The sequence below is a fragment of the Sylvia atricapilla genome, chromosome 1 (assembly GCF_009819655.1).
Source record: "Sylvia atricapilla isolate bSylAtr1 chromosome 1, bSylAtr1.pri, whole genome shotgun sequence".
Lineage (NCBI taxonomy): Eukaryota > Metazoa > Chordata > Aves > Passeriformes > Sylviidae > Sylvia > Sylvia atricapilla.
The window spans coordinates 13,463,540-13,489,035 of NC_089140.1; the positions used below are offsets into that span (position 1 = coordinate 13,463,540).

At 39.4% G+C, this 25,496-nt stretch overlaps 1 protein-coding gene across 7 annotated transcripts in view; it reads left to right on the forward strand.

Annotated features, from left to right (window-relative positions):
- Positions 1-25,496, forward strand: part of PARD3 (par-3 family cell polarity regulator) — a 525,862-nt gene that overhangs the window by 128,946 nt on the left and 371,420 nt on the right. For all 7 annotated transcript variants that reach the window (XM_066315111.1, XM_066315121.1, XM_066315129.1 and 4 more), the window contains exon 3: positions 20,983-21,163. In XM_066315111.1, coding sequence (XP_066171208.1) covers positions 20,983-21,163 — 181 coding nt within the window. The remainder of the gene's footprint in view (positions 1-20,982; positions 21,164-25,496) is intronic.

Here is a 25,496-nt window from a genome sequence, read left to right on the forward strand (position 1 = left end):
CAGTTGCTGAAAGTCTGACTGTGTTCCTGACTTCTTGCCTGGTGGCAGTGGTGTGAGGAAAGGAACTGCTGCCCATGTGTATATTGCTTTTCTTCTTTGTCACTCCCAGATGTCTGAATCTGTTCTCCACCTCAGTCACGTAATTAGTCTAATACTGTAGACCGTGAGTCTTTAATGTAAAATAATTTGTGCATGTGATTTTCAAGTGCTTTAAAAGGTTCATATTTCACAAGAACACAGTAGGTGGATCATTAATAGTGGACAGACAAATCTGGAATCCTAAATCTAAAGAGGCACCTGCTTTTGCAGTCCCTTGTGTCTCCCAAGGCTGCTGTGGTGGCAGCTCTGCCCCAGTTAAGATAAGAAATTCTTTCCTGGTTGATTGTCAGAGTGCAAGTGGGTGGGGTATTCCACTAAGGAAGTCAGAGTTACACTTGGTTGCATTACTGGGTGATATTTACAATGACCTTCAAACAAAACTTGGGTTGTGTTCTTTGTAAGTGCCAGTGAGGGACAGTTTCAGCCAAGAGTTGCATGGAGCTCAGTGGCTAAAAATCAAATCATCACTTTATTTTCTTCTTGCAGACAATTTCAGGGAAGCTGAGGCAGGCAGTCCCTTATTATTTTCACCTCTTGTCTAGACTGTGTGTCATTCCTGAGGGTTAGCACTGCTGTGGGCTACAATGGGACCTGCAGGCAGTCAGTGATTATGGGTACAGATGTCATGTAGGTGGCTTTGGGGATTATGAGTACCTTGAACAGGATTTTTTTTCTAACTTGCTTTCAGTGTTTTAATTGAAATGGTGCTGTAGCTTTCCACAGTCCTCGGTGTGACGCCAATAAACACTTGACTGATTGCCTGTCTGACTAATTCAGCTGGACACTTGTCAAAATAATCTAAGATTTTTTCATATATACGAGAGTAAAGATGTCTGACTATCCAAGTTTTTGTCTCTAACCAAGGCATTTTTTTTACTTGAGCACAGTCAACTCTTATTAGTTTGCTGAGTCAAAGGTGTGAAAATGACCTATCATGTCATTTCGATGCAGTCTGAATTACTCCTTCAAAATAAAAATCAGATCATGGAATGGATGGTGGTCTGAGCACTTTGTAACCTTTTGTTTCTTGCTTTCAGATTAGGCTTAAAACATAAGCCATGGTCTGGAAAGCAGCTGGTGAACACTGTATTAACAACCACGTTAGTCTCATAAACTACATTTTTGTAGCCTTTTAGTCAATTGTTCCTTGATTAAAGCCATGTGGTTAAGATGATGCACAGCATGCAAAACTACTATAGTTGCTCGTCTTTAAACATAGATTCAGTAGATTTATCCTTAAATGTTCTAAATGATATTTGGTGGCAATTCTCATATTTGTTAATATCTAGTAGTTTGATAATTGGAAGTACAACTCTTAAGCAGAATTCTACAATGTTCTTTTTTATAATTATTATTTTCTTCTCTCCACTCTCATATATCTTTGCAATTGAGTAACATAGGTGGGTACTTATGTTTCTTTTAGGCATTGGAGCTGTGTTAAAGTTAAACTAGTGGAAGGTAGCTACACCCTCCAGAGAGCCATTCAGCATCAGGCACACTGAATTACTGCTGGTATGCAGAAACTGGTTGCTCAAAACCAGAATCTTGAGGTTGATGTCCGAAATTATGCAACGATTCCCCAAGAAAAAGTATTACCTAAGTAATATGTTATGTTTTATATTAAGGTCATTTTGCAAAATGAAATGTGTTGCATAACAGGCTCTAAATAGAATGAGCTGAGTGTGTAGGTGACTGTTTGGTGCCCAGGTTGTAGGAAGTGTGTCTGGCTGCTGAATAGGTGCCAAGCAGTGTAGTACTTGGTGCTCCTTGCTGGTAGCTGTTCTGCTAGCAGCCGTGCAACATCCCAGACTTTGGGCTATCAGAAAAACAGGTTCCAGAATATATGTGCACAGTCAGTACCATGGGTTTAGCTGGCTTTGGTGACGGGGTTCTGGCAGGAGTGACTGAGGTGATTGGGTGAAGGTGATGGCCTGAATATTGTTACAACTTGTATCTTTAAAGCATCATTTAGTTTGTAACCACCAGTATTGGTCCTACTGCAGGTAAATTACTTAGCATAGAATGTGAAATTTTTGCATAGTCTCCCTTTTCTTATTTGATGAATTACAGCTGGACAAAGAGGTGTGAAGGAGGAGCACACAAAGGATCTCTATAACCAGCAGCAGCCCCTGGTTGTAACAGGTAGCCCTCCTCTTTCTCCAGCTGTGGTGCCTCTGCAGGTGCTGATGTTGGCCAGCTCTCCTTAAGCTGTTTTGGAAGGGTGCAGATGCTTCTGGAATCAGTGCACAAATCTCTGCACAGTGGAATTGTGTGAGTGTCCTGCCCTTCCCTGGGCAGTCAGGAAGGTCCTGTCTGACTAAGAGCATGCCAAGAGCTGTGGCCTGTTTGCATGCATATTTTCTCTGACCAGAAGTTACCTGGTAGGCTCTGTGCTGCCCACTGGCTCCATGCTGCATGGTCCTTCTCCAGGAGAGTTGTCCCATCCTTGGGATCAGGGGTTATGGTGGAAGGAGTTGCAGTTCTGGATTTTTACCTAAACAATTCCCAGGTTTTGGGGAGCCCAGCAGACAGATGATATATTGATCTGAAATTTTTCATTACGAAGTGGGTGACTGGTCTTAAGTTTATTTTTTTTTTTTTAAATTTAAAATTTATGTATTTATTTATTTATTTACCAAAGAGGTCAGAAAATGACAGATAATCCAGGCTTTCCAAAGACTTATTTAGGGATTAGAGGAAGGAGGAAGTAGAAATATCCCTTCAGGTTTCACTACCAAATGCCTTTTGCCAACACTGATACTTGTACTGTTTCCTTGCCTAACTGTGCTCTGCAGGGAAACCTTGAAGGAGGAATTTAGGAAGCTGGTTTCTGTCAGCTCAGTTTGAACTGTTTCTACCTGACAGACTTGCATGCAAGATACACTGGACTTTGAATGAACTTCTTAGAAAAACAAACCCCATTCCTAGTTTGATGTTATAAAGTAAAAAAATTGGGTTGAATGTGTGTTTCTGATGAGAATTAATCACAGCTTGAGTGCCTTAGCTGAATGATTTTTTTAAGTTATGTAGGCACGGGGTTTTTTGTTGGTTTTAGGTTTTGGATTTTTTTCATTCCTCTGTATTACTGAATTTCTAGGATCAAAGTGAACATGGTGAAAAGGCAGGCATGCTGTTAAATCAGTATAGTTTCATTTTACGGGATTTAGAAACTGTTCTAACAGTTCAAATTCAGGGCTTTCTCACAGGAAGTGTTTGCTGGAAGGTGAATGGAAAAGTACATTGGATCAGCAAAGTGTAAATTAGATTCCAGTGTACTTCCAATGCAATATTCAGAGTAGCCTGTATCGAACTGTTCACTGCTTTTGCTTACAACTCTCAAAAGTTTTTTTGGGTTTTTTTGGAGGGGCTTGGTAAGTGATCCAAGCTGTTCTGTGCCTTTGAAAGCTGAGCGTGCTTTGCATTTCTTCACCCACCTTTCCCTGTGGTTTTACACTTCTGTGCAGGCAGCTGAGGGAGAGCAGCTCCTCCTTATAGAAATGTTAAACATGGCCTTCTGGGCTGGGCATGTACCATGGTCCCTGTTTTGGGAAGCATGGAGTGTCAGGGTGCATTGTGTGAATCCAGAATGCAGGACATGCATCCAGAGGACATGACATGCACAGTGTTCTTGCTTGAAAGAGCAATGCAAAACATGAATTAAGTTCTTAGAAACACTTGTCCTCTTGAGCACCTGGTGCTTCAGCTCTGCAGTGATTCACACCAGGGCCACAGTTTCTTCTCCAAGTTAGGAGTAGGTTCACCTGCTGGTGCATGGCTGTAGGTATTTGGATACTTAAGTTCCTTTACTGAATTTTAGGGATGGGAGTGGAATGAAACAAGCATGTAAATAGCTCCAAGTGGAGCTAAAGTTTACTTGTGGGAAGAATTGTTAGAAAACCAAAATGATGATGCTCAGTTGTTTTCTCAAAGGATTCTTCACATACCAAAGCCTTGATGGGATCCTCCTGGCATTTTCAGGATACAATTTGCTCTATTAGAACAGAAGGAATATAGCTGGTAGCAGGCCCAAAATAATCTCATAAACTAACCTTTCTTTGTGCAAGGCGAAAGATAAAGAATGGACAGAAATATGTGTAAAGATTGCAGCTTTCTAGCAGTGATGGGAGAGTGAGGGGAGATTAGGCACAGTGCTGCTGCTGGGGACAGAATTAAGTGGCTTCAGAAGAAGCGACTGTTGTGCCTGCTCCTCAGCACAATTTACTTCCTGAATTTCTGCTGTGATGGCTGCTGAATTCCACCATGAAGTGGTGGGGGAGGCTGCTTTGTGTATGCTGGCTCTGAGATACATCACTGTTACCTATTCTCTGCTGGTAGCATGTGTGAACATGAATCGTGGGCTTTAATTCCAAACTGCATCCACTGTGCATTCCTTCTGAGCTGGTCCTGAAACCTCCACTCCTGTATCCCACGCTGCGAGCCTTCCCTTTGCCTTGGCATCACTGCCTGTGCTCCTTCCTCCTGCTCCCACCCTGAAAGCCCTTGTTACCTTTTAATGCTGCCAATATACATGCTTCCAGAGAAAAAAGTGCATTACCTGTCCACTGGCTGGTGCAGGGAGCCACGATACAGCTGTGTTTTATATGAATGCTTAAACAATTCTTCCCTTACATAAATGCACACGTGTTTATTCTCCACTCACCTTTGAGAAGCATCAAGGCATCTGAGATCATAAAATATCTGTATTGGACAATGCTAAACTAACTGTGTCAAAATAAAAAAGGCATGTAATAAAAAAGTACAGCGTAACTTCTCTTTCCTCTCTAGTTTGTTGTTTGCTTTTTTTTGCCTTCTCTTTTCCTCCTATCTCTTCACGGTGTCTGAATGTGAAAGAATGATGGAGACAGTCCAGGTGGTGTTTGCCTTTCCCGTCTCAGAAATATCTGTACCAGAACATCCAAAGTAGATGTTCAGTGGGCATAAGAAGTGAGTCCATCTTTGGAACTGAATATAATAATGGCATCCTAAGATTTTCTTCTTGTTGTTGTTACTGAGGTTAGTTTTGAAATACAATTGTGGTTGGCAGTGCGTGCAGGTGGACTGGGCTGGGGGATGTGCAGCCCCTCTGCTCTTTGCCTTTTGGTTTTGTTTTGCTCACTGCCAGGCTGAGGGAACATTTGTGGGAACAGACATGTAGTGGGAACTGCATTTTCTTTCTGTATGATTTCTAAGGGAAATATAAAATTTCAGTTTGGATTGAGCTTTTTACATATTAGCTGGGGCAAATGTCTCTGCATGTCCTGGTACTTGCACAGTAGTCTGACAGATTTACATTTGTTTGCATTTTTAGGCAGCTGCACTAGTCCGCCTCTGAGGGCTAATCTCCTTTTCTTCTGCATTAGTTATTTTGGTATTAAGTGTAAAATGGAAATATTACATATTTGAAACTTGAGGATTTACCACTTGGAGTTTTAAGGGACTTAGCACAGGTCAAGTGCTCTTGGTAAACTAACATAATTTAAAATTTTAATTTAGATCAGCTTAAGGACAAAATGCTTTATCAGTGATCTGTAAATTGTATTGGCTACAACTCAAAATGCTAAAAAAATTCTTTTCCAGCCATTTGCCACTTCTCATAAGGAATTTGATAATAATGATTATGGGTATGAAAAGGAGATGCATGGCCTCTGTTCATCATACAGTCACAAGCCAGTGCTTTCAAATATGTGTGCCTAAAGTTAGGTCCTAACCAAAGTGTATTTCAGCACCCCACGGTGGTTTCTGGGGAAGATGTTACAGCCATTCTTTGTGTCAGAAAGTTGGATCACTTCGAAGGGCCTTGCCTGATCTTTACACCAGTCAGGTCAAGAGTGGTTGGCATTGTAGAAAATAAGAACATAGAAAGAAATGGCAGTTGCTTTCCTCAAATAATTTTAGTATGTTGAATGTACACATACACACGGGCACACAGAGCAGGATGCCTGTGGTAGTTAGCTCTGTTTCCAGGGGCTGGCCCGTGAGCTGCCAGTTTGTACGCTGGTAGTGCTGGAGCTTCACAATGAGGAGCCTTCCCTCCTCTTCCCCCCACTGCTGGCAGCTGACTGTTCTGCTGTTTTTCTTGCTCATCTGCTCCATCAGATGTGCATGCCCTGCACGCTGCCTCTCTCACACTCTGTATGCTTTGCATTTGTGCGTTACATCCCATTTTGCTCTCCCTTCTTCCTAAGACGTTTGAGGTTCCCATCTCAGAAACTCCTGCCAAGTTCTGATCTCAGCATCTGTTCCTGACATTGTCCAGATGCTCTAGTCTTGGGGCCTTTAAACCATGACTTTTCTCTTTCTGTTTTTCTCTGAAACCCAAGTAACCTGAAGCACAGATATGCCCATGAAAGTGTTAATTTAATTCTTAAACTATACAGTCATTTTGGAAAGGACACTTTTGACTACAAGAGTTTTTGCAATTGCTGGTATGTGCTGAATGTAAATTAATTCATTGTGCTGGGATAAGGTTACTTTTGTGTAGCTGTGGCTAGATGGAGCTGTCAGAATGTGTAACGCCGTTTGATTTATGTGCAAAGGCTACACGTGTTAGACTTTCCTGATATGTGCTATTCATTTTACCTTCTATGGGGTTCAGTGGTGTTATCCTTATACTGTTTTAGCATAGGTGATGTAATGTTTGGTAATTATTGTGGAAAGTAGAGAAATCATTTGGGATACAACAATTAGGCACAGAGGCTTAAATGCGCTTTGCTTTCAGTAGGGGCAACATTATCCTAAAGCAAGGGCATTTGGAACAGTAATGAATGCATAAATGTTTCTGATTAAATGTCTGGTTTTTTGTTTTAGTGTGGGCAAAGTTCTTTTAATAAGTGAATGGTTTCCAGTGAGGCAGGTAATTTAAAAGTGGTCTTGCACATGAGAAAAGGTGACCCCTAATGACAAGTATAAAAACTATTCTCTTTGGAAGCTATGCTGTCTCTCATTTTCAGTCTTTGCCTTTTAATAATAATTGCTAAGATGTTTTAATTAAAAGCAGATCTGGGCGGTATTATCTGCTTCCTCTGTTTAGTCCTTTTAAATGTTAATCACTTTTGACAGCATAATTTACCCAGCTACCTGTTTTAGCCTTATGCAATGTATCTGCTTTGTGTGGCACCAAAATACAAACTGCACCCCAAAAAGGCTCTCTAAAAATTCGTATAAATTCAAAGATTAAATGTGGCAGGAGAAATACAAAGAAAGAAGAATTAAATGAAGATTTAATGAGACAGTCAGAAAAGCTATTTCAAGATGGCTGGAGCTTCCCAAGAAATTATTCTTTCATGAGAGGTAACCAGATTGAATTCACTTCTGTTTCTGCTGAAAGACATTTAGAGAGCAGTGGAAGGTAGGAGGCAAGATTGGAGCTGGCCTTGGAGCTTTAGGACAGTTTCTATCAAACAGGATTGTTAGGTGCACACAGAAGAACATAAAAAAGAAAAAAGAAAAGGAAAAAATATCTTGCCTCCTCCCCCAAAAATTGCAACCTTTAACTTATAATTGTAAAATTAAAGGAAACTATAAATTAATCAGAAGAATTTATTTGTCTGTAGGTTATAAATAAATAATCTTTTGCTTCATGAGTCAAACAGCTTGTTTTGTGTGATGTTTTTGAATGGAGACTTCAGCAATCAGATTCCACATACTCTTTAACCTTGTGCAAAATTTAATGAAAAACAGAGTTACTACTGAATATACTGTTTTGCCAGCTCGACAAAAGATGTTAAGTTCTGCATATTTTTGCATAATAAAGATGAGTGTTGACAGTGTAATGATCCATTTGGCACAGATAAAATCATGAATGATTTTAATAACCTTCCAACAATATTCGAAGTCACTATGAAATACAGACACTTCAACCAGGGACAGGCTGCTGGCCTGGTATGAGGTGTCAGCTGCTTTTATAGCCTTAGTTTTTCCAGGAGAGAAAAGAGGAGAAATATAGGCTAGATGAGCCCTGAGGAGATGGGGGAACATTAGCGGACCTACAAAATGGAAGGGATCTGTTTTGAGATTTTTGTTGCAGTCCTTGTCCACAAGTTGAAGCTGATGGGTTTTGGCAATGCTTGTGTCTCTTTCCCTAGGCTGCACTACACTTTTATTACGTGTTGAAAAATGCATTTTATGGATATGGGGTGAGTCAAGGTAAAAATGTAAGAATGATTGTCTGGTCCCAAGTTTGGTAGCTTGAAATGATTGTGCATACAAATGTAATTTCTCTTTTGGGTATTTCTTTTGAATACAAGTTCTTTGTATTCATCCAGGTGATGTAGTTGCATTGGTCCCAGTTCCATAGTGATTTAGGGAATTAATTTTCAAAATTAGTCCTGAAAGTAAGTCTGGAGTCCTTCAAGTCCTTTCACACAAAGTGATTTAGAAGTATAATTCTGTCAAAAGTCTCTATTTATGTTCCTGTTTCTTTGTTTATAATGCACTACATCCCTGTGTAAAGAAGGAGTGCTTCAAGGTGGAAGCTTCTGCAACAAGTAGTCAAGAATCACAGACTGATGCAAAATTATTGTTAGAGTAATATGAGAGATGTGCTTCAGTGGTCATTCCTGCATTTCAAAGAAATGAATAAGAAATTTCAAAGAAAGAAAATCACTTGACTACCAGGGAATACTTTTTTGAGATGGATGTGATGATATTAACCTGCTAGTTTCCTTCTGAGGTTCTCCCTTCTTATGCTCTTCTTTCTTCCTGTTGCCTTTTTTTCCCTGTGTTTGTGTTCACAAGAAGTTAAGAGAACAGATTTAAAAAGTTGCCAGATGGCTTTTAAAAGTAGAGTTTCAGAAATACCTGAGCATCTGATTTCTAGCAATTTTATGGGGAGAAAATACATGGGATGCCCTTCCACAACCTTGTATGCCAAAATATTGTTGAAAAAGTGCCTCCACATAATTTTGAAAATAGTTTTGGCATTGGAAACCCAGGTTTTAATGAATGTCCCTGGGGCTGTGCTGCTAAGTCATTAAACCTGGTATTTTGTGGGAAATAAACTAGTGTGTGGTAGATGGAAATCCACCTGGATGTGGATGAACCAGGCTGTTCGAAATACATACAGAGCTCACTGTAATCTTAGCTGTACAAAACCTAAAGGTGTTTAGGAAGATTCTCTCCTTTTCAGGACTACCAAATATTATCTAAGGAGTGTGTTTTGCTTAAGAGCAGAGCCCCGTGTTTGGCATAGGTTCACATAATAACTGTGGTGAGTCAACATCCGATGTCTGGGCATTGCCACAGGATGGGGACAACATTATCTCCATGGGTCTCCTGGCACGTGTCATTTACAGCCAACCCAGTGCTGTTGGAAGCGACCTTTTATTCTTAATTTTGTAAGGATAGCCCTAATGTGAGTTAAGTTGCAGTGTTTTCACTGTTGTTACATGTTAAAATAATAAAAACTGTTAGTCGCGAGGGAACAAGTGACTAACATTTTCATTTAGGATATTTTAGAACCTTATTTAAAGAAGGGAGGCAAGAATTATTGTCTAATGTGCCGGTTATTTTTGTCATTATACACAAAATGAAGAATACTATTATTGTTGTCTTAAATGTCAGAGTTAAATGATTCCCTCTGATTTTTTTTTTTTTTAAATCTAGATAATGAAGTTAGTTTTAAAAAGCGCCATAATCTCATTGTTTTTCAGACCTCTGAAAAGTTTGGGGGGTGGGGAGGAGATGTGTTGTACAAAAGGCAAAAGGCACAGAGTTTTACCTTTTGAACAGACCTTGACGTTTATTTAAAATAAGCCTAATTTAATCGGTATTGTATTGCACACTGAAGATAATTTAGGCTAGTGTCAAGGACAAGTGTTATCTATTCCTTTGTTGTAGTGAGGTATTGAAATAATGAGTGGAACAGAAGGGAATCAGAAAATGTTTGAAGTTTTTCATCTGTGTCTCTAGATGGGTATTTTTAATCACATTCTCCTGGCTTTTGCATGCAAATTACACTGAACAGCACACACTATATAAAATGAAGAGCTGTATTTTACAAAGTCTATTTTCTTGAAGTTTAATAAGCTTGCAAAGATTGTCCTGTGCTTTAACTAGCTAGTTACCTTTTTGTACCTCAGCTGAAATTAAAATCTTAGAATTTAATGCTGCTGTTTTGATCCTGTAGCAGAAGAATGGAAAGCCTGGTCTTTTTTTGGAGGTTTCTGAAACCATTTTTTTCTTGGTTCTCAATGACTGCAGCTTTCAATGACAGATGAGACAAGTGTTAAGATTTAATACATTTTTATTTCAGCAATATATCTTGCTGTGTGACACCAGCCCCTCTAATAACCCACTGTCTGGATTACTTACTGCATAGCGTCACTGCTTAACTGCTGACCTCTGTGGCAGAAATAAAATACTGAACTCCTGTACGGTCTGTGCTTTTGACTTGGAAATCTGCAGACCTGCAGAGTCATCCCATACCACAAACTCAGCTGCATGAGATACAGTCAGGGTATCCTTTTGAGCCTTGTCCTGTAAGAAGGCAGACTTTCGTAGTGAGCTCTAAACCCGTGAAATTGTTTGGAAAGCAATACTGACAGCATTGTCCTCAGTGTGGTTCACATGTACTCGTTTGTGCTGAGGAATCAAGAATGGAGGAGATGAAATGGGCTTATTCACATGTTCAGATGTGCCCAACTACTTCCCAAGCACAGCACTCTCTTCTGAAACCATGTTTTCTTCATGCACCACTTTAAAGCCAGGATGGATGTAATTTTTTCCAGTTTCTTTTCAAAATGAGCTAAGGAGATACCGTGGTAAATCACATATTGTGGTAATTTTGCAGAGTATGTGCTTAGCTGTGAACAAGAGCACTGTTGGTACAAAAGGATTTTGGAAGAAATCTTTCCTGTATAAATTGAGGATTTAAGAAAATAACAAGGCAGCATATACAGAAAAGTATTAAATATGCTTTCAAAGGAAGAGTTGGTAAAGAAACAACCCATTAAAAGTACCATAATAAAAACCTTCTGATTGAAAAACTGTCATATTTAGGCAGTGAATTTTTCTCTAGTTGTTCTCATAGCCCAAACGAGCATGGATTTAAGCATTTTGGTACCTGTCAAATGGAAAGCTTGTAACGACTGTGGGAAGCAGACTTCTTTCTAAGCATAATATCTTAATTTTTGCTGAGAAGCATAAAAGAAAAACAGAATTCTTTAAAAGAACTTGGGATGATGTTCTCTCTTCTTGCACTCTTAACCATAGTTCTGCTTTTAGTTGGAAGCTGGGAAATGTCTTTACCCTATCATCTTAACCAGGCCAGTTCTGCAGTGAGATGTGTCTGCAGCATTTCTTGTGTTTGGACTCCCATGGCTGACTCCATCCTCTGTGAGATCAGGGTGCAGGGAGGGCACTGCCCACCCTTGCAGCAGGGTTTGGCTTAGCAGCTGTGGGTGATAAATGCATTCACTGAGAGGGCTGGGGTCAGCAGCTAGTTGCAAGAGCTGGGGTAGAGTTCCTTAGCATGGTTCCAGGTTAACAGCAGAAATGCAGCATTGTGAAGCATGATTTAAAGTAACAAACTGCAGCTTCCAAACCTGTTCCTGGCCAGAGGAGCATGCCCTGTTGAAGAGAAACTCTCCTCCTGGCTCCTGTCCTTCTGCCCGTTCTGTCAGCTCCATGAAATGTGGGTGTTTCTGGGCTGTCTGTAAGAGCTGACCAGTGTGGATGTCTTTGGAAATTAGCTGCTCATGAAGACCAAGATCCAGCCCTGGTGTTGGACTTGCTGTGTCCATGCAGTGGGTTTAGCCAGGTAAGCATGTTGGACGGTCTTTGCAGGATAATATGTGTGTGCTCTGTCCATCCTTCTGTCTGTCTGTCTGTACATGTGGGCTGGTGGTTCAGCTCTCGGACAGTGCATTCATTCTTTGTAGAAGTGGTGTGTGGTACAGTCAGGGGTGAGGTCATGGAGAACCAAATGCAGCCAACCAAGCAAGCAGCTCAGTGTCAGCCACTGCTGATAGTCCTTGTAGTAATTTTAACTCTGTTCAGTTATTGTCTTATTTTTTTGTCTAAGCCTTAGCCTGATTTACACCATGGAGGTCAAGTCAAGAGCAATTCAGACAGAATATACACAAATGACTTTTTCAGGGTGCCACAGGCCTGCTTGCTTTTAGACTGTTGCTCAGCAGTAAGGGGGAGAAGAGAAAAAAAATCTTTTAAATATAAGTAGTATAAAATTAATATTTTAAATATTTTAACATTTTAAATATATTTAAAATATTTTTAATAGCATGAGAACTTAGAGGATAGTACCTAAAACTGCATTTAATTCCTACTGGGAGAGGATTAGATTGCAATTTAATATTGATTCTAGAATTTCTCAGATCAAAGTGCCATGGGAAATGAATAATCTAAAGTGATGTTTTAATAAAAAGCTTGTATATTTACTTCAGAATCATTTCTTAGATTTAAAGAATCGTGAAAGCAGAAGATTTTAAAACTACCTGTAAAATTAAAGTGTCCTTGAAATCAATAGATGAGTTTTGATCTTGCAGATATGATTTAACTTGGTGTGTTATGGTGAGCTTTGAAAGCAAGGGGTGCTTACTTAGTCAGCAGATTTGGGAATGACTTTCACAGAGACCTGTGATGAATTTTCCAGCACTGGTTATTTTATCTCATGGGGTTTTGAGAGGGTGGACTGTGTTCAGAGGTAAATGCAGAGTCCTGCATGTGGAATAACCTCTCTCAGCAGTATGGGCTGGGAGACTGCTTCCTATAGGGACAGACCTGGCGGAGACCCCGATGGATGTGGGTCAGCAGTGCCCTTGTGGTAAAGATGACCAGCTCTCCCCTGGGCTATATGAGCAGTCTGTAGCCAGCAGGCTCAGGGGAGGGATTAGGCTGGACCTGAGCTGGCAATGTGCACTCAGAGCCCAGAAAGCCAGCCACATCCTGGGCTGCATCCAAAGCCCTGCGGACAGCATGGCGAGAGAGGGGATTCTGCCTCTCTGCACTGTTTTGGTGAGATCTGTCTGCTGCATCCAGCTCTGGGGTCCCAGCACAGGAAGGGCATTGACCTGTTGGGGTGACACCACCAAGTTGATTAGAGGGATGATGGAGCATCTCTTCTACGAGCAAAGGCTGAGAGAATTGGGATTGTACGGCCTGGAGAAGAGAAGGCTTCAGGGTGACCTAATTGCAGCCTTGCAGTGCCTGAAGGGAACCCACAAGAAAGAGGGAGAAGGATTTTTTTATGACGACAAGCAGTTACAGGCAAAGGGGGAATGGATTCAAACTGAGAGTAGGTTTGGATTACATATTAGGAAAAAATTATTTACTTTGAGGATGGTCAGGCACTGGAGCAGGTTGCCCAGAGAAGTTGTGAATGCCCCATCCCTGGGAGTGTTCAAGGCCAGATTGGATGGAGCTCTAGTGAAGGATACCCCTGCCAATGGCAGGGGAGTTGGAACTGGATGACCTTTTAAGGTGCCTTTTAACCCACATAATTCTGTGATTATTTCTTTCTGCTTCTGGAATATTTTGGCCTTCTCAATCCGAGGAAGGCATTTCAGTGATGTCCCAGCGAGAGGCCATCAGAATGAATTAGTGGGCTGGAAGCTGTCACAGGGCAAGGGGGACTTTTAGGGGTGCTCTGTGACCATGTGGCTCCTTAAGGCACAACAGTCTTGATGTAGCTGCTCTCTGTCAGGGATGGTGAAGATGGAACTGGACTTTTCTCTGAGGTGCACAGGAGCAGTGTAAGGGACAACAGACATGTTGTAACAAGGGAAGTTTCAACTGGATATAGGGAAAAGGACCCAGGGAGCCAAATGCTGGGAGGGAGCCAGGAGAGGTTGTGGACTGTCCATACTTCAGGTGATTAAAAAATGCAACTGGATGTGGCTCTGAGCAGCCTCCTCTCATTGACCCTGGTTTGAACAGGGACTTGGACTAGTACATTTCCAAAGGTCTCTTCCAGTTCAGGTTATTCTATGATTCTGTACGAGCTTGCACTTCTGTATAATCCACTGAAAATCGCATCTAAAGTATTAATATGATGGTGACATGTGATCCTTTAAATGACATTTATTTTCTGAAAGCTATAATGCAGTGAAGCTATTGTGAAAAGTTGTTTGGCTCCCTTCCAGCTACTTTACTTTGAAAAGTTTTATAAAAAGTTCTGGTTTCATGGCTGAAGTGATTAATTAGGATAGGTAATGATTTTCTTGAAATTATAGAGGTTTGTTGTTTGTGCTACAGCTTATCCTAAATTGAAATGGTGCTTGCCCTTTTTCTCCTTTTGAAATGCTGGGTGATGTCTGGGTCTGTAGAGAGGATGCTCAGGATGCACATCACATCCAGCACAGAATGACTCTTAGATGCTGCTATTTTGCTAATTGATTTTTTTTTTTTTTTTTTTTTTTTTGTAATATCTGTGGGCAGTAGTGTATTATTGTGAAAATACCTATTCTGTTTTTTCTCCTACTAGCTCATTGAAACAGTAGTTGTATTTAAATGGGTTTTTAATGAGCCATGTAGAAAAGTGAAGCTCAAGGAATAATAAGAATTTGGGTCTGCTATGGGGCTATTAAAGTCAGTTCAGTCTTCAGAAAACGTATGAATTGATTTTGTATTTAGTTTCTTTCATTTCTAAATAATAATTGGCTACTCCCTTGCTAGAGATATTCCTGAATTTATTTTTTTTTTCTCTTATACTCATCTGTTCATTCACAAGCAACTTGTGTTTTGGGATGTTAGAGAGCCTGAGGTGCCGTTAGCTGAAATTTGATTTACTGCTGGGCCTTATTAAACAACTACTCCTTAGTTCTGCATTGTAACATGGACTGGGACTGGTTTTGCGGATAACTGGTTTTTGCCAACCCTCAAGAGTTGCTAGAGAGCTATGCTTATGTTCTGTTGCAATCTCCCTCACTTGTGCTGCTTGCAGAGGATGGGTGTAGTCAGTTCTTTTGGTGCCTTGCTAGTTCACTGTACAGTCTTGCTTGAGGCTGAAAGTGCTTTTTGCTGAAGAAAGGATGCCAGTGATGTTCATGTTTGAATTTTTTTGCCAGCCTTCTCCATGTCCTCTTTGCAGGCACCTGCTGCACATGTCTGAAAGTGTATGGCCATGCTGTGAGAGGGGTTGAAATCTCCCTTATCAGCAGCCCGTGGCTGTCACAGTGAGTGCAGACAGAGACCGACACAGTGGGACTGCAGAGCAGGGCTGGGCTTAACACCCTGGCTTTGGACGTTAAAGGAAATGCTTGACGTAGCTACTTTAGGGGAAGATATTTTCACAAGGCTAATTTAGATTTCAGAGTCTCATTTGAACTATCAAAATCTATTTTCAAGGACCATTAGTCCCCTATGAAATGTTCAGTTATTAAGCGTAAATTGAGACCCAGAATCTCTGACAGCATTGGTGCCTCACCAGAGGTGTGTGGTTGAGCTGCTCCATTAGCTGGATCTGTCTCAGGTCTATGCTCTCTGTTCTCCTGGAGCCAGAAGAATGACATCTTATGTAAAAGGCAGCTTTGTCCATGGATGGCCATCCTGCAGAAGTTGTGCAGCATAAATGCCAGAAGAGCATAACAGCTGTGAAAGGGAAGACCACATCTGGAAGTTGTATAGATCAGGAGGGGAAGTGCAGGGTTCACTTTGGGTTGCTCAGCAGATTAACTACTGAACAATTGGCCACTGGACAGCCAGAACAAATTAGGAATGTTCTTGTATGAAATTATCTCCTTGAGTGTCCTTCTGGTGTGAAGAAACCAGGTATTTAAAATGGCTCCTAATAATCTAAAAAGGTGAGTGATTTCAGTTTCACTCAGTGTTAAAGAGAGTGGATAAGAAGTGTAGAGCCTCTGTGAAACCCAGAGGGTATGAAAACCAGCGGATCAGCTGCTCTTTCTAGCGGGAGAATGAAGCTGTAATCCTCACTGATATTAAAATAAATCTGAAATCATTGCTGGTGCCTACACATGAGCCAGTATCAGATTAATAAAAAAAAAAAATCACCAAAGATTTAGCAAACTTCGGACAAGTGTTTAGGAGTATGCGAAATTAAAGTGATCTTTTTGACAATCTTACCATAGTGGTGGAAAAATCCAGCAGAAGTTTCTGGCTTTATGAATTTCTTTTGAGTAGAGGATTTCTGGTTTTGTGCTGAAGAGGGATGATCCGATCGGACCATTTGATAGTGATGAATTGGTTTATATGATAGTAGTACTTAATGAAAATGTAAACAGCCATTGCTGGTGGAAATAGTTTTTTTAATCCAGTTAATTAGCATTCAAGTACTTAATCTAGTCTATTAATTAAGACTGCATATGTGTTTACTAATCTTTAATTACTTTAGAATAGACGGAAATTGTAATAATTAATGTTGGAATGCAGACTGCTGCTGCTGTGTCAATATTAAAATAAATCAATCTTCTTGTCTTTTATTTATTTAAGTAAATATAACCTGGTTAGCATCATCTGTTGAGTCCCAGACAGGGCAATAGAGAAGCTCATCATCTCTTTTAGAAAGAACATTGGAATTAATTCAGTACAACCTGGTGTTATAGAGGGTTGAATGCAGTCGTAGGCTGGAATGCCTTCATCCTACTCCAGATCCAAAGGTTCCTCAATAAAACTTTGGTTTACTATCTCAGGCGGATAAATAATTTCTTCAGAAGGCATTTGCCTGATGAAGTTAACATATCTAGCAAAAATAATATTATGTTACTCTCCCTTCATTGTCTGTCTGCTATGGAAAGACTATCAGTCAAAAGAGAAGAGCATCAAGTTGTTGGTTTTTAAACTGTACTCCTTTAATATTTTTTTGTCTTCAGAGGATAAGGATGGCAGTAAAAAATCCCTTACACCTCTTGAAATATACTAATGATCACAAGTATGCTTTTTACTGCTGGGATAATTGTAGAGTTTTACTACAGTTTTGTATTTCTAAAAAGAGAAAAACTGTTGGTCAAACACTGAATGCTGTTGCTTTTTAAAATAATTGCATCTTTTGTTGATAATTCACACAAAATTGCTTGTATTTCTTACTGTGGAGTTTAAAAAGTATTTTAGTTTATGCAGTTGACCATTTGAAAACTTGCTCTAATTCCATTGCTGAAATGGGCTTAACCTTTCATAAATGCTAATCCAAACAAAGCTGCTGTCTTTGTATCTGAATGTATTAATGAATATTTGCAACTCTTTTTTTCTTGAAAAAGTTGTGTACACATACACTGGGGACCAAAATCTTACATTGTTCAAACTGATGACCCTTCCTGTGCTATCTTACCATGATAAATGATGATAATAAAACCTCTCACCTTTCTGTTCCCTTTGCCATATTATAATAAGAAATGTAAGCACGCCAATCTAAATTAAGCCTATTATTTATTAAATTTGTTTTGGGATAACAAGGTGGTTTGTTTTTACTTGATTTTATTTCCTATTTGCAGATGTTTAGTTCAGTGATTGAAACATGCAGATAGTCCTGTTGCCTCAGGTGGTTTAAAGTACTGTAACCTATTAAACCATATTCTTATGTCTTTGATACATTTAAGTTGAGGTCCCATGGAGCATGGGGTAGATAAATATATTATAATTATTTATTAACTGTTGTTGATATGATATTTGGTCTTGGGTGTGGCTTTGTCTTTCACAAAGAAAAATAAAATTAAACCAAATTCAATTTTACCCGTACTCACTGAATTTTAGTGGAAGTTCATTTAAAGAGCTGATAGTGGTCTAATATTGAACATAACTAAGCTATTTTCTTTATTAATGCATTACCAGGGTTTGTTCAGTCCTTCTGCTGTTCATTTCTGCAGAAGAGTGGATATGATGATGAGTTCCTGAGGTCACTGCAGGTAATGAGATCTAAAACTGAAGGACAGAGAACAGGAGGCACAGCTCATTTCAGGTTTTTGGAAATAATAGTGATTCTCGAAAGGTTAGGGTAGCTTCAGTCATCTATTTCTTATTAAAGAAGACAAAGATCGACATGGAAGCCGTCTCCTGACAGTAAAGATGATGTTTCCATATAAGATAGTCATCTTTGTTTTCTACTCTCGTCGTAAATCTGACATCTATGGCCCACCAAAATATCACAGGCTTACCATTGGCTGTAAGGCTGATAAAAGCTGGTCCAGTAATGTGTGCTCCATTCTTTGCAAAATTAAAAACGTCTCTGTGGCCTTTAAACATGACTCATCAAGAGGCTTTTTGCCTGGCACAGAGCAGTGTTTATTGCTGTGGGTTCTTGCAGCAAAGAATTCTTCACAACTCCAGTGACCTGCTCCTGTGGTTCCTTCCACGTTGCTTAAGGTGTCTCTTATGGTTTTTCATTTTGTTTCTTGTTCTTGCAAGGATGGTAGTCAAGGTGTGCTCCCTGGGCCTCCAGCAGTACAATTCCTCTCTTTGAATAATCTCCTTTGATTAAAATAAAGGGTGTTGAGGAAATCAGAGATAAATGCTTCGTGTTATAATACAGTGCAAGATGTTTTGGCTGTCCTTGTTTCCCATGAGCTCATAATCTGGCAGAATGGTATACCAGGGTCTGGAAATCAAGATTGAAGAGTGTTTATTTACATTAAGTCTTCTACTCCCAGAGACCTTCTAGCTCATTATGAGGACTGAGCTATTGTAGTCCAGATGGCTACTGTACCACTGTAGTGCTGTTTTACAATGAACTTCCTAACCTGTGTTCCTAATGCTAATTAGATTTGGAGAAGACTAGCATGGCTTGTGTTTCTTCACACTGAAAAAGAATGTTACAACTTGGTGTGCCTTTTAATGGAACTGAAGCCTTTTGAAGGTTTGATGCTGTCAAAACTGTGAATACCTGCAAAAAAATGATAAGATCAAAAGCTAAGCTCGAAATAAGAAACATTCATTTTTAGATGTTCTGAAGTTATAGATGTAGACTGTCTGGAATAGGCAAAAAGCTGGAGGCAACTTGGAGTAGGAGATAACATATATAGAGATTTAAATGCACATACCTTTTTGCATATATATAATATCTGTAAAATACTTGCAGCTGCATGCATCGAATAATATTTTTCAATCAGCCTCAAAGGAGCAGAACGTAATTGGGGGATTTATCTTGATACATGACATGTAAAGGACAAAAAGATTTGATGTTTCATGCTAGGATTCTTAAATGCTTTGTTTGTCTTTTGTTGGAGTACCTTACAGATCTTCACTTGTGGATTAATTTCAGTTGCTGGAGATTGGTAATTAGCTTGCTGTAAAAGAGTAAGATAGTTATGAGTAAAGTTTTAGAAGCATGTTTTTGTAAGGCTTGATATTTCACATTGTGTCAGAAAATTAAATTTCCAATACTCTTGAGCTACTGACATTTTGGTGTTGTCACGTTTCTTTTGTGTGTAGATTTCTCAAGCATAAAATAATGACTTTTATGGTAAAAATATGTTCCAGCTGTCTGCAGCTGCAGTCTGGTTTTCCTGCTGCTACCTACCTTTCAACTAGCACTGGAGAGAGCATGGATCCTTTATCTGTTACCAGTTTCTTCTTTCTTTTTTTTGCATGCCTGAACCTAAATTTGCATTAGATATGGAATTATTGGCAGAAGTTTGCTACTCTCTGTAATTTCAAAATGATTGGTGAAAAAGAGTAAATGCCTGAGAGTACTTTCAAAAGCTGAATTCCCAAATGCTTTGCACTTGGATGTAGACTTGCGGTTTTAAATTTTTTTATTGATGCTTATGTAAGTTAAATTTGAGTAAAGGGACTACTATTAAAATCTTTTGACTGAGATGATTGAAATTGCTTTAAAAAAAAGGAGAAAATGACCTCTGGTGCCTTTTGGTTACATAAAGTTTCAGCTGTTGTGCTAACAGAATAAACAATTTGCAGAGACCAGCTTAGGTTTAAGTTGATTTGCTCCATTTACCCTACCAATTTGGACAGAAGAATGTAATGCTTTCTTGGAAATGTCCTTCAAATATTATATTATGGATTAATTTGCAGGCTGCAAGATGCTGCTATCCGTAAAACTTTTTTCTCCATCTTGAAAATTAAGTTCTAAAATGAAATGTGTTTAAGAGCTGGTGTTATCTCTTTCAGTATGTTACCAAAGATAAATTGGGATAAATTATTTGAGTAAGTGCATAAAATCATTTACAGAGGAAAAAATATCTCAGGTTTATAAAAAATCACTGTGATGTTTTCCTATTTTTCTTGCAGTAGTGACCACAGATTTAGTAAATATTTATTAAATTGGTGACTCAGCAAAGTTCTAAATGGGACTTGAGATTTCAAATTTGTCTTGGAGAAGTTGATGACAAACAGATACAGAGTATATCTATAAATCTGACTAAAGAAATTTTGCAAGAGAAGCCCACAACTGAAGCCATAATGGCAGATAATAGATCAATAGATGGCAGATCAGTAGATGATGACTGGTTGTGATTATAACACTTCTTTGCCTTTGCATTTTGTCTTTAGCTTTCAGTGTGTATCAGCATAACTTTTTGAATATTTTTATTTCGTAAAACTGTGGTTTTGCTCATGATTTGTCTCTGTAGTAGTGATGTGTATAGAGGTACGTAAAAAGAGATACTAAATTCCAGTGCATCAATCCGCACTCAGGTCGTTGTCTGTGTTTCTGGGTAAGATTAAGTCGTTTGCTGGGGGCGGTGCAACTGTTGCTCTCCTGACTTGGTGCCATTCTTTCTGTGGCTCACAGCCATGAGTTTCATGTCCCATCAGAGCTGTTGACCCTTTTGTAGTATCCAATTAATGACTGCCTTTCCATGGGCTGATGATGTTGTGATCTAGGCATTGATCGGAGTCTCTGCTGATAGACACTCCATGCTCTTTGGTGGGAAGGAATGATAAAATGCTGATCTGCAATGGCACTTCGATGGTATTGAGGGTTTTTTTTTTAACAGTAGATTAAATTGTCGTTTACAGCTCGTGGCTGTGTTTGATGAGCAAGATCCACACCATGGGGGTGATGGCACCAGTGCCAGCTCGACAGGCACGCAGAGCCCGGAGATTTTTGGCAGTGAGCTTGGCTCCAACGCAGCATCGGCCTTTCAGCCTTACCAAGCAACAAGTGAAATTGAGGTCACCCCATCAGTCCTTCGTGCAAGTGAGTAAATGTTCTCGGTATCTCAATGTGTTTTGTCGAAATTTACAAAGATGACAAGTGCTGTTACCCATCGATGCTGCTGGGAAAAAATGATTCATTATCTGTCCTTATCGAAAGCTGATCAGAACTGAGAAACTGCGTAAATGCTTCTTGCATGCAAGTAAACAAACCTGTTCTGTTTTAATAAATTATTTATAAATTGCTTTTAGGAGCCATAAGCTCCTTCTATGCTGCCATCTTAAAATTGTCCTCACACTGCAAATCACAGCAGTATCTCCAAATGTAGTCGCTGCACGGTGTAATTTTCGGTTTGCCAGTTTTGTTCCATTTAATGAACAAAATGGTAAAAAAGAAACTAAAGATAGGAGCACTTTCTACTTAACCTGTCAATGTTGCGAGGTTGCTGTCACCTTTCCATAAAAGCACCTACTAAAATGTGCATTTAATGTGTTGCAAAAATATACTTTAAAAAACAGAAACTACAGCCAGAAACATCCCTTTATTTTGTTTATTTCAATGTAGTGAACATTTGTTGGAAAACCACATAGCAGGAATTACTTTTTGCATTTCTTGCTCAGGCAGGTTCTTTGAATATTTCAGCTTGTTAAGAAAAATTATGAAATGAAATTTACTGTGTAATTTTCATTGTTGTTAAAAGTACCATCCAAACAAGACAATGTGGGTAAAGCGTCCTTTTACGTGTAGTGTCTATCATTTTGCTTACTGAACTTTTGAAATAGAGACTCTAGAAAATTCTTAGCAGAAGTTAATATTATCAATCCTTTGGTATTTTACAGATATGTTGATTAAAACAATGTGTAATTTCCAAGAGATTGATTCTGTGTTGGTGTTTTTTTAATGGATAAAATCTGTATTTAAGCAGTCAGGTAAAATGCAAATGGAAAAGTTCCTACTCTGTTAAGTTTGAGGGGTTTTGTACCAGTACGTTTTGTGTAAAATTAAGGGAATAGCATTTAAAAATTAGCTTATGTAGAGCTGAATGTGTCTCTTTTTAAGCTATAAGTATGCTTCATTGCAACACAGAATTAAATTAGGGAAGGATTAATGGCAGAATAAAGAAGTATCCTGGAGTTTCAGGCCCCTTCCATTTTGCTGTCACTAGAGTATGTCACTGCTAAATGCACAGCTCATTTCCATGCATAAGCCAAAAAACTGTCCTCCTTGGTTCTCGACTTAGCAGGGGTTAGAGCTGGCAAATGCTCACACATTTTCTCCTTAGTGTGATTATCCGGTGTATTATACCATGTATGAACTTTAGTGCATCAAAATCATATAGTACAGATAAAACTCAGTGATATATTGGACAGCTCACTTATCTCTGGTGTCATTCTGGAAAATACATGGAACATTTGGCTAGTTCACTGATTGCTAAGATGATCAATAAGGGGTTTGAGAGCCTTCTACACAAAGGCCTTTAGAAATACAGAAGACTTCTAAAACTGTTAGTAAGAATTATAGCTCTTTGACACTTTTTATAGAAGCATGCCCAAATAAAGTGTGTTAAACAATTTGTAATAAATATGTTATCAGAAATCAGAAATGTTCTCCTACCTATCTGATTATTTTAATGTTGATGGGTATACTTTGAGTTTTAAATGTTCCAAACCACAGGCTTGGAATCCCAGTGCAGTAATATTATCCCATATCAAACATACCTATTTCAGGAATTTCATTTAAATATACATTGAAAATGGAAATACTATCCTTATTGTATTTCCTTTATAACTTGTGAAGTGAAGCATAGCATACAAATGGTATTCTCAGTATTTCAAATAATTATCTTCTTACTGTGTAAGTTCTATTCAGCAAATAAAACCCATCCAGTTTTGTGGTAGATGCAGATCCTGATTATTACATGTTGACAAGGTCATATATCTATTAATTGGATTGGAGATGGGATACAAAATTGCTGTAATTATTGTAATTTTCCAGCTAATTGCAGGGTTGGCGGTGAATATTTTACTTCTAACAAATGAAAAACAGTATTCCGTCTGAAATTGGTTGATAGCGTTTGAGACGTTTTGTTTTACATCCCTGGTGCTGTGGCTGGCGAGGCGGGCTGGGCTCCGCCATGCGCTTCTGTGCCCCCGTGCTCTGCTCACCTGCACCCTCTGCTCGCAGGCAGCAGCTCCCCGCCTTAGGCTGGGGCTCAAAGCCTGCCGAGATCCTCCTCTCTTTGTTCTGGTTGCCATGCTACTACCCCTTTTGTTTGTTTATAGATCACACCATCTCTCCTCTCCCAGCAAGGGAAAGGTTAGCTAGAGCAGGTCCAGCTGGAAAAGTAATATTCGTTTGGAGTCCCTCTTTTCCCATGCACAAACACAGCCTGTACTTTGCATGTGTGTGTGTCAAATTCAATCTTCCCACATAAACATGGAAACAAAAATGAGGCTGGCCCATACCCCCTGTGTTATTTTGCGCTGTGAAAAACACAATTCATCCGTACAAGCAGTTGATTTATTTATGATTCTTATCTAGCTCTTTCTTTTTCACTGCTTATTTGTTACCCAAGTTAAACTTTTTCTTGTTGTATTTCATCACTTCAGCTGCATCTTTTTTCTAAGCATACAGTACACAAGGCGTTTTTTGTGTTGTGCCTGCGTGTTTTCTAGGAAGAGGTTGGAAGCTCACTGCAGAAGATTGTTAAAGCAGACTGATGTTTATTCCCTGCTGAAATATAAACTGGAGGCGCAGGTGAAAATTGCCAAACCTAATGAGCAATTTGGCAGATAAGACAGGATGTCAGCAGTGACAGTTCAGCAGCGGGTGCACTGTCTGAACCAAGTTGTTTGTTTCACAGTACTGCATTTAAATATTGTAAATAAAACCCCTTTTCAGCTTCATAAGATATTGTGAAAAGGGTCATCTCTTTGTCTTGTTTTCCTTTTAAATTATTTAGCTTGTTCAAGAACTAAGACCACCCTTGGTTATTTGTCTTGGTGTGATTATGTGTAACAAGTCTCTCTGAATATTTCAGCAGTTACAGTGAAAAAAACATTTTTAATACATAACATTATTTGGAAAACATTATAAGAGAGGTAGAGGGGTTTGGAGAGCTGATGTTTTTTCCCTTAAGGGGAATAAGGAGGCTTGGAGATCCTCTTTTTTCTTCAGCTGTTTAATGGAAGGGTATTAAGAAAATGAAGCCAGATTCTTTTAACATAGGCACATTATTGCTGGAGACAAGCAAGTTTCAACAAGGAGAAGACCAGTTGGAAATAAGGAAAACCATTCTCACCTGGAGAGCCAAACAAGCTGCTCAGAGAAAGTGTGGCATCTCCATGTGCTTGCAGATGGGCAGAACTTGCCTGAACATGGCCCTGAAGAGCCTGGTCCACCTGGTACTTTTTTGTGTGGACTGATTAAACCAAGTAACCCCAGAGATCTCACCCAACCTTCATAATTCTGTGATTACAAATATAATTAATAAAAGTAAACCATTTGCTTCTCAAAGCTAAGTGAATGATGTCCACAGTGGCATATTTAGCAGACAGGTGTACAAGCATATTGTGCATGTACAGCTTCCCACCCTGGTTTGTATTGTACTGCTTTGTGCCAGTGTGACACAAATCAGCTGCCTGTGCATTTTAGAAGACTCTGCTTTTGTTTTCAGGATGTGTTGTAGGTTCTTCAGTTCTTTGAAAATGAGATATGGGGTAATTGTAAGGTTCTCCTGAAGGCTTGAGGGTCAGTATCTCCCAGAACACTGGCCAGAGAGCCTAAGAAATTACTAAGAGCTAGCTGGAATTGGTGCACTCCAGTGAATTATATGCTCAGGTGATCTGAATCATATATTTTAGCAGGACTCTTGGCATCAATTTCGTATTCTGGCCACAGAACCAGACCATGAAAAAGCAGTCTAGGTGAGAATATTGTGAAGTGAGTGCACAGCTGGCTGTGAAGATGTACTAGAGGTGCAGAGAAGCAATAAAACTACTGCAGCTTCACATCATTTTTTGCCCAGAAGTGTGGCTGTTGCTTTAAGGTTCCCTGTGTGCAAGTGTGCTCTTACCCTGCAATCAGCACAAGTTTATTCCTCGCAGGTAAAAGCATGCATGCAGACTTTGACTGGGAATTCATTGTTATCATGAAGTTCCTGACCTTGCTTGCCTTTGAATTTGTGTCTCTTTCTCTGCTTTCTGAGTAGTTTTTGCTTGCTCACTGACGAATTAGTAGGACATATCGAGTGTAGTCCCAGAGGGCTCTCTTAGTTTAAGGACTATTTACTATTTTAATAAATCTGAACTGGAATATAAAGCATATTTAAATATAAAAAACTAAGATGGAGTTTCAGGCACAGTGTTTCAGTTCA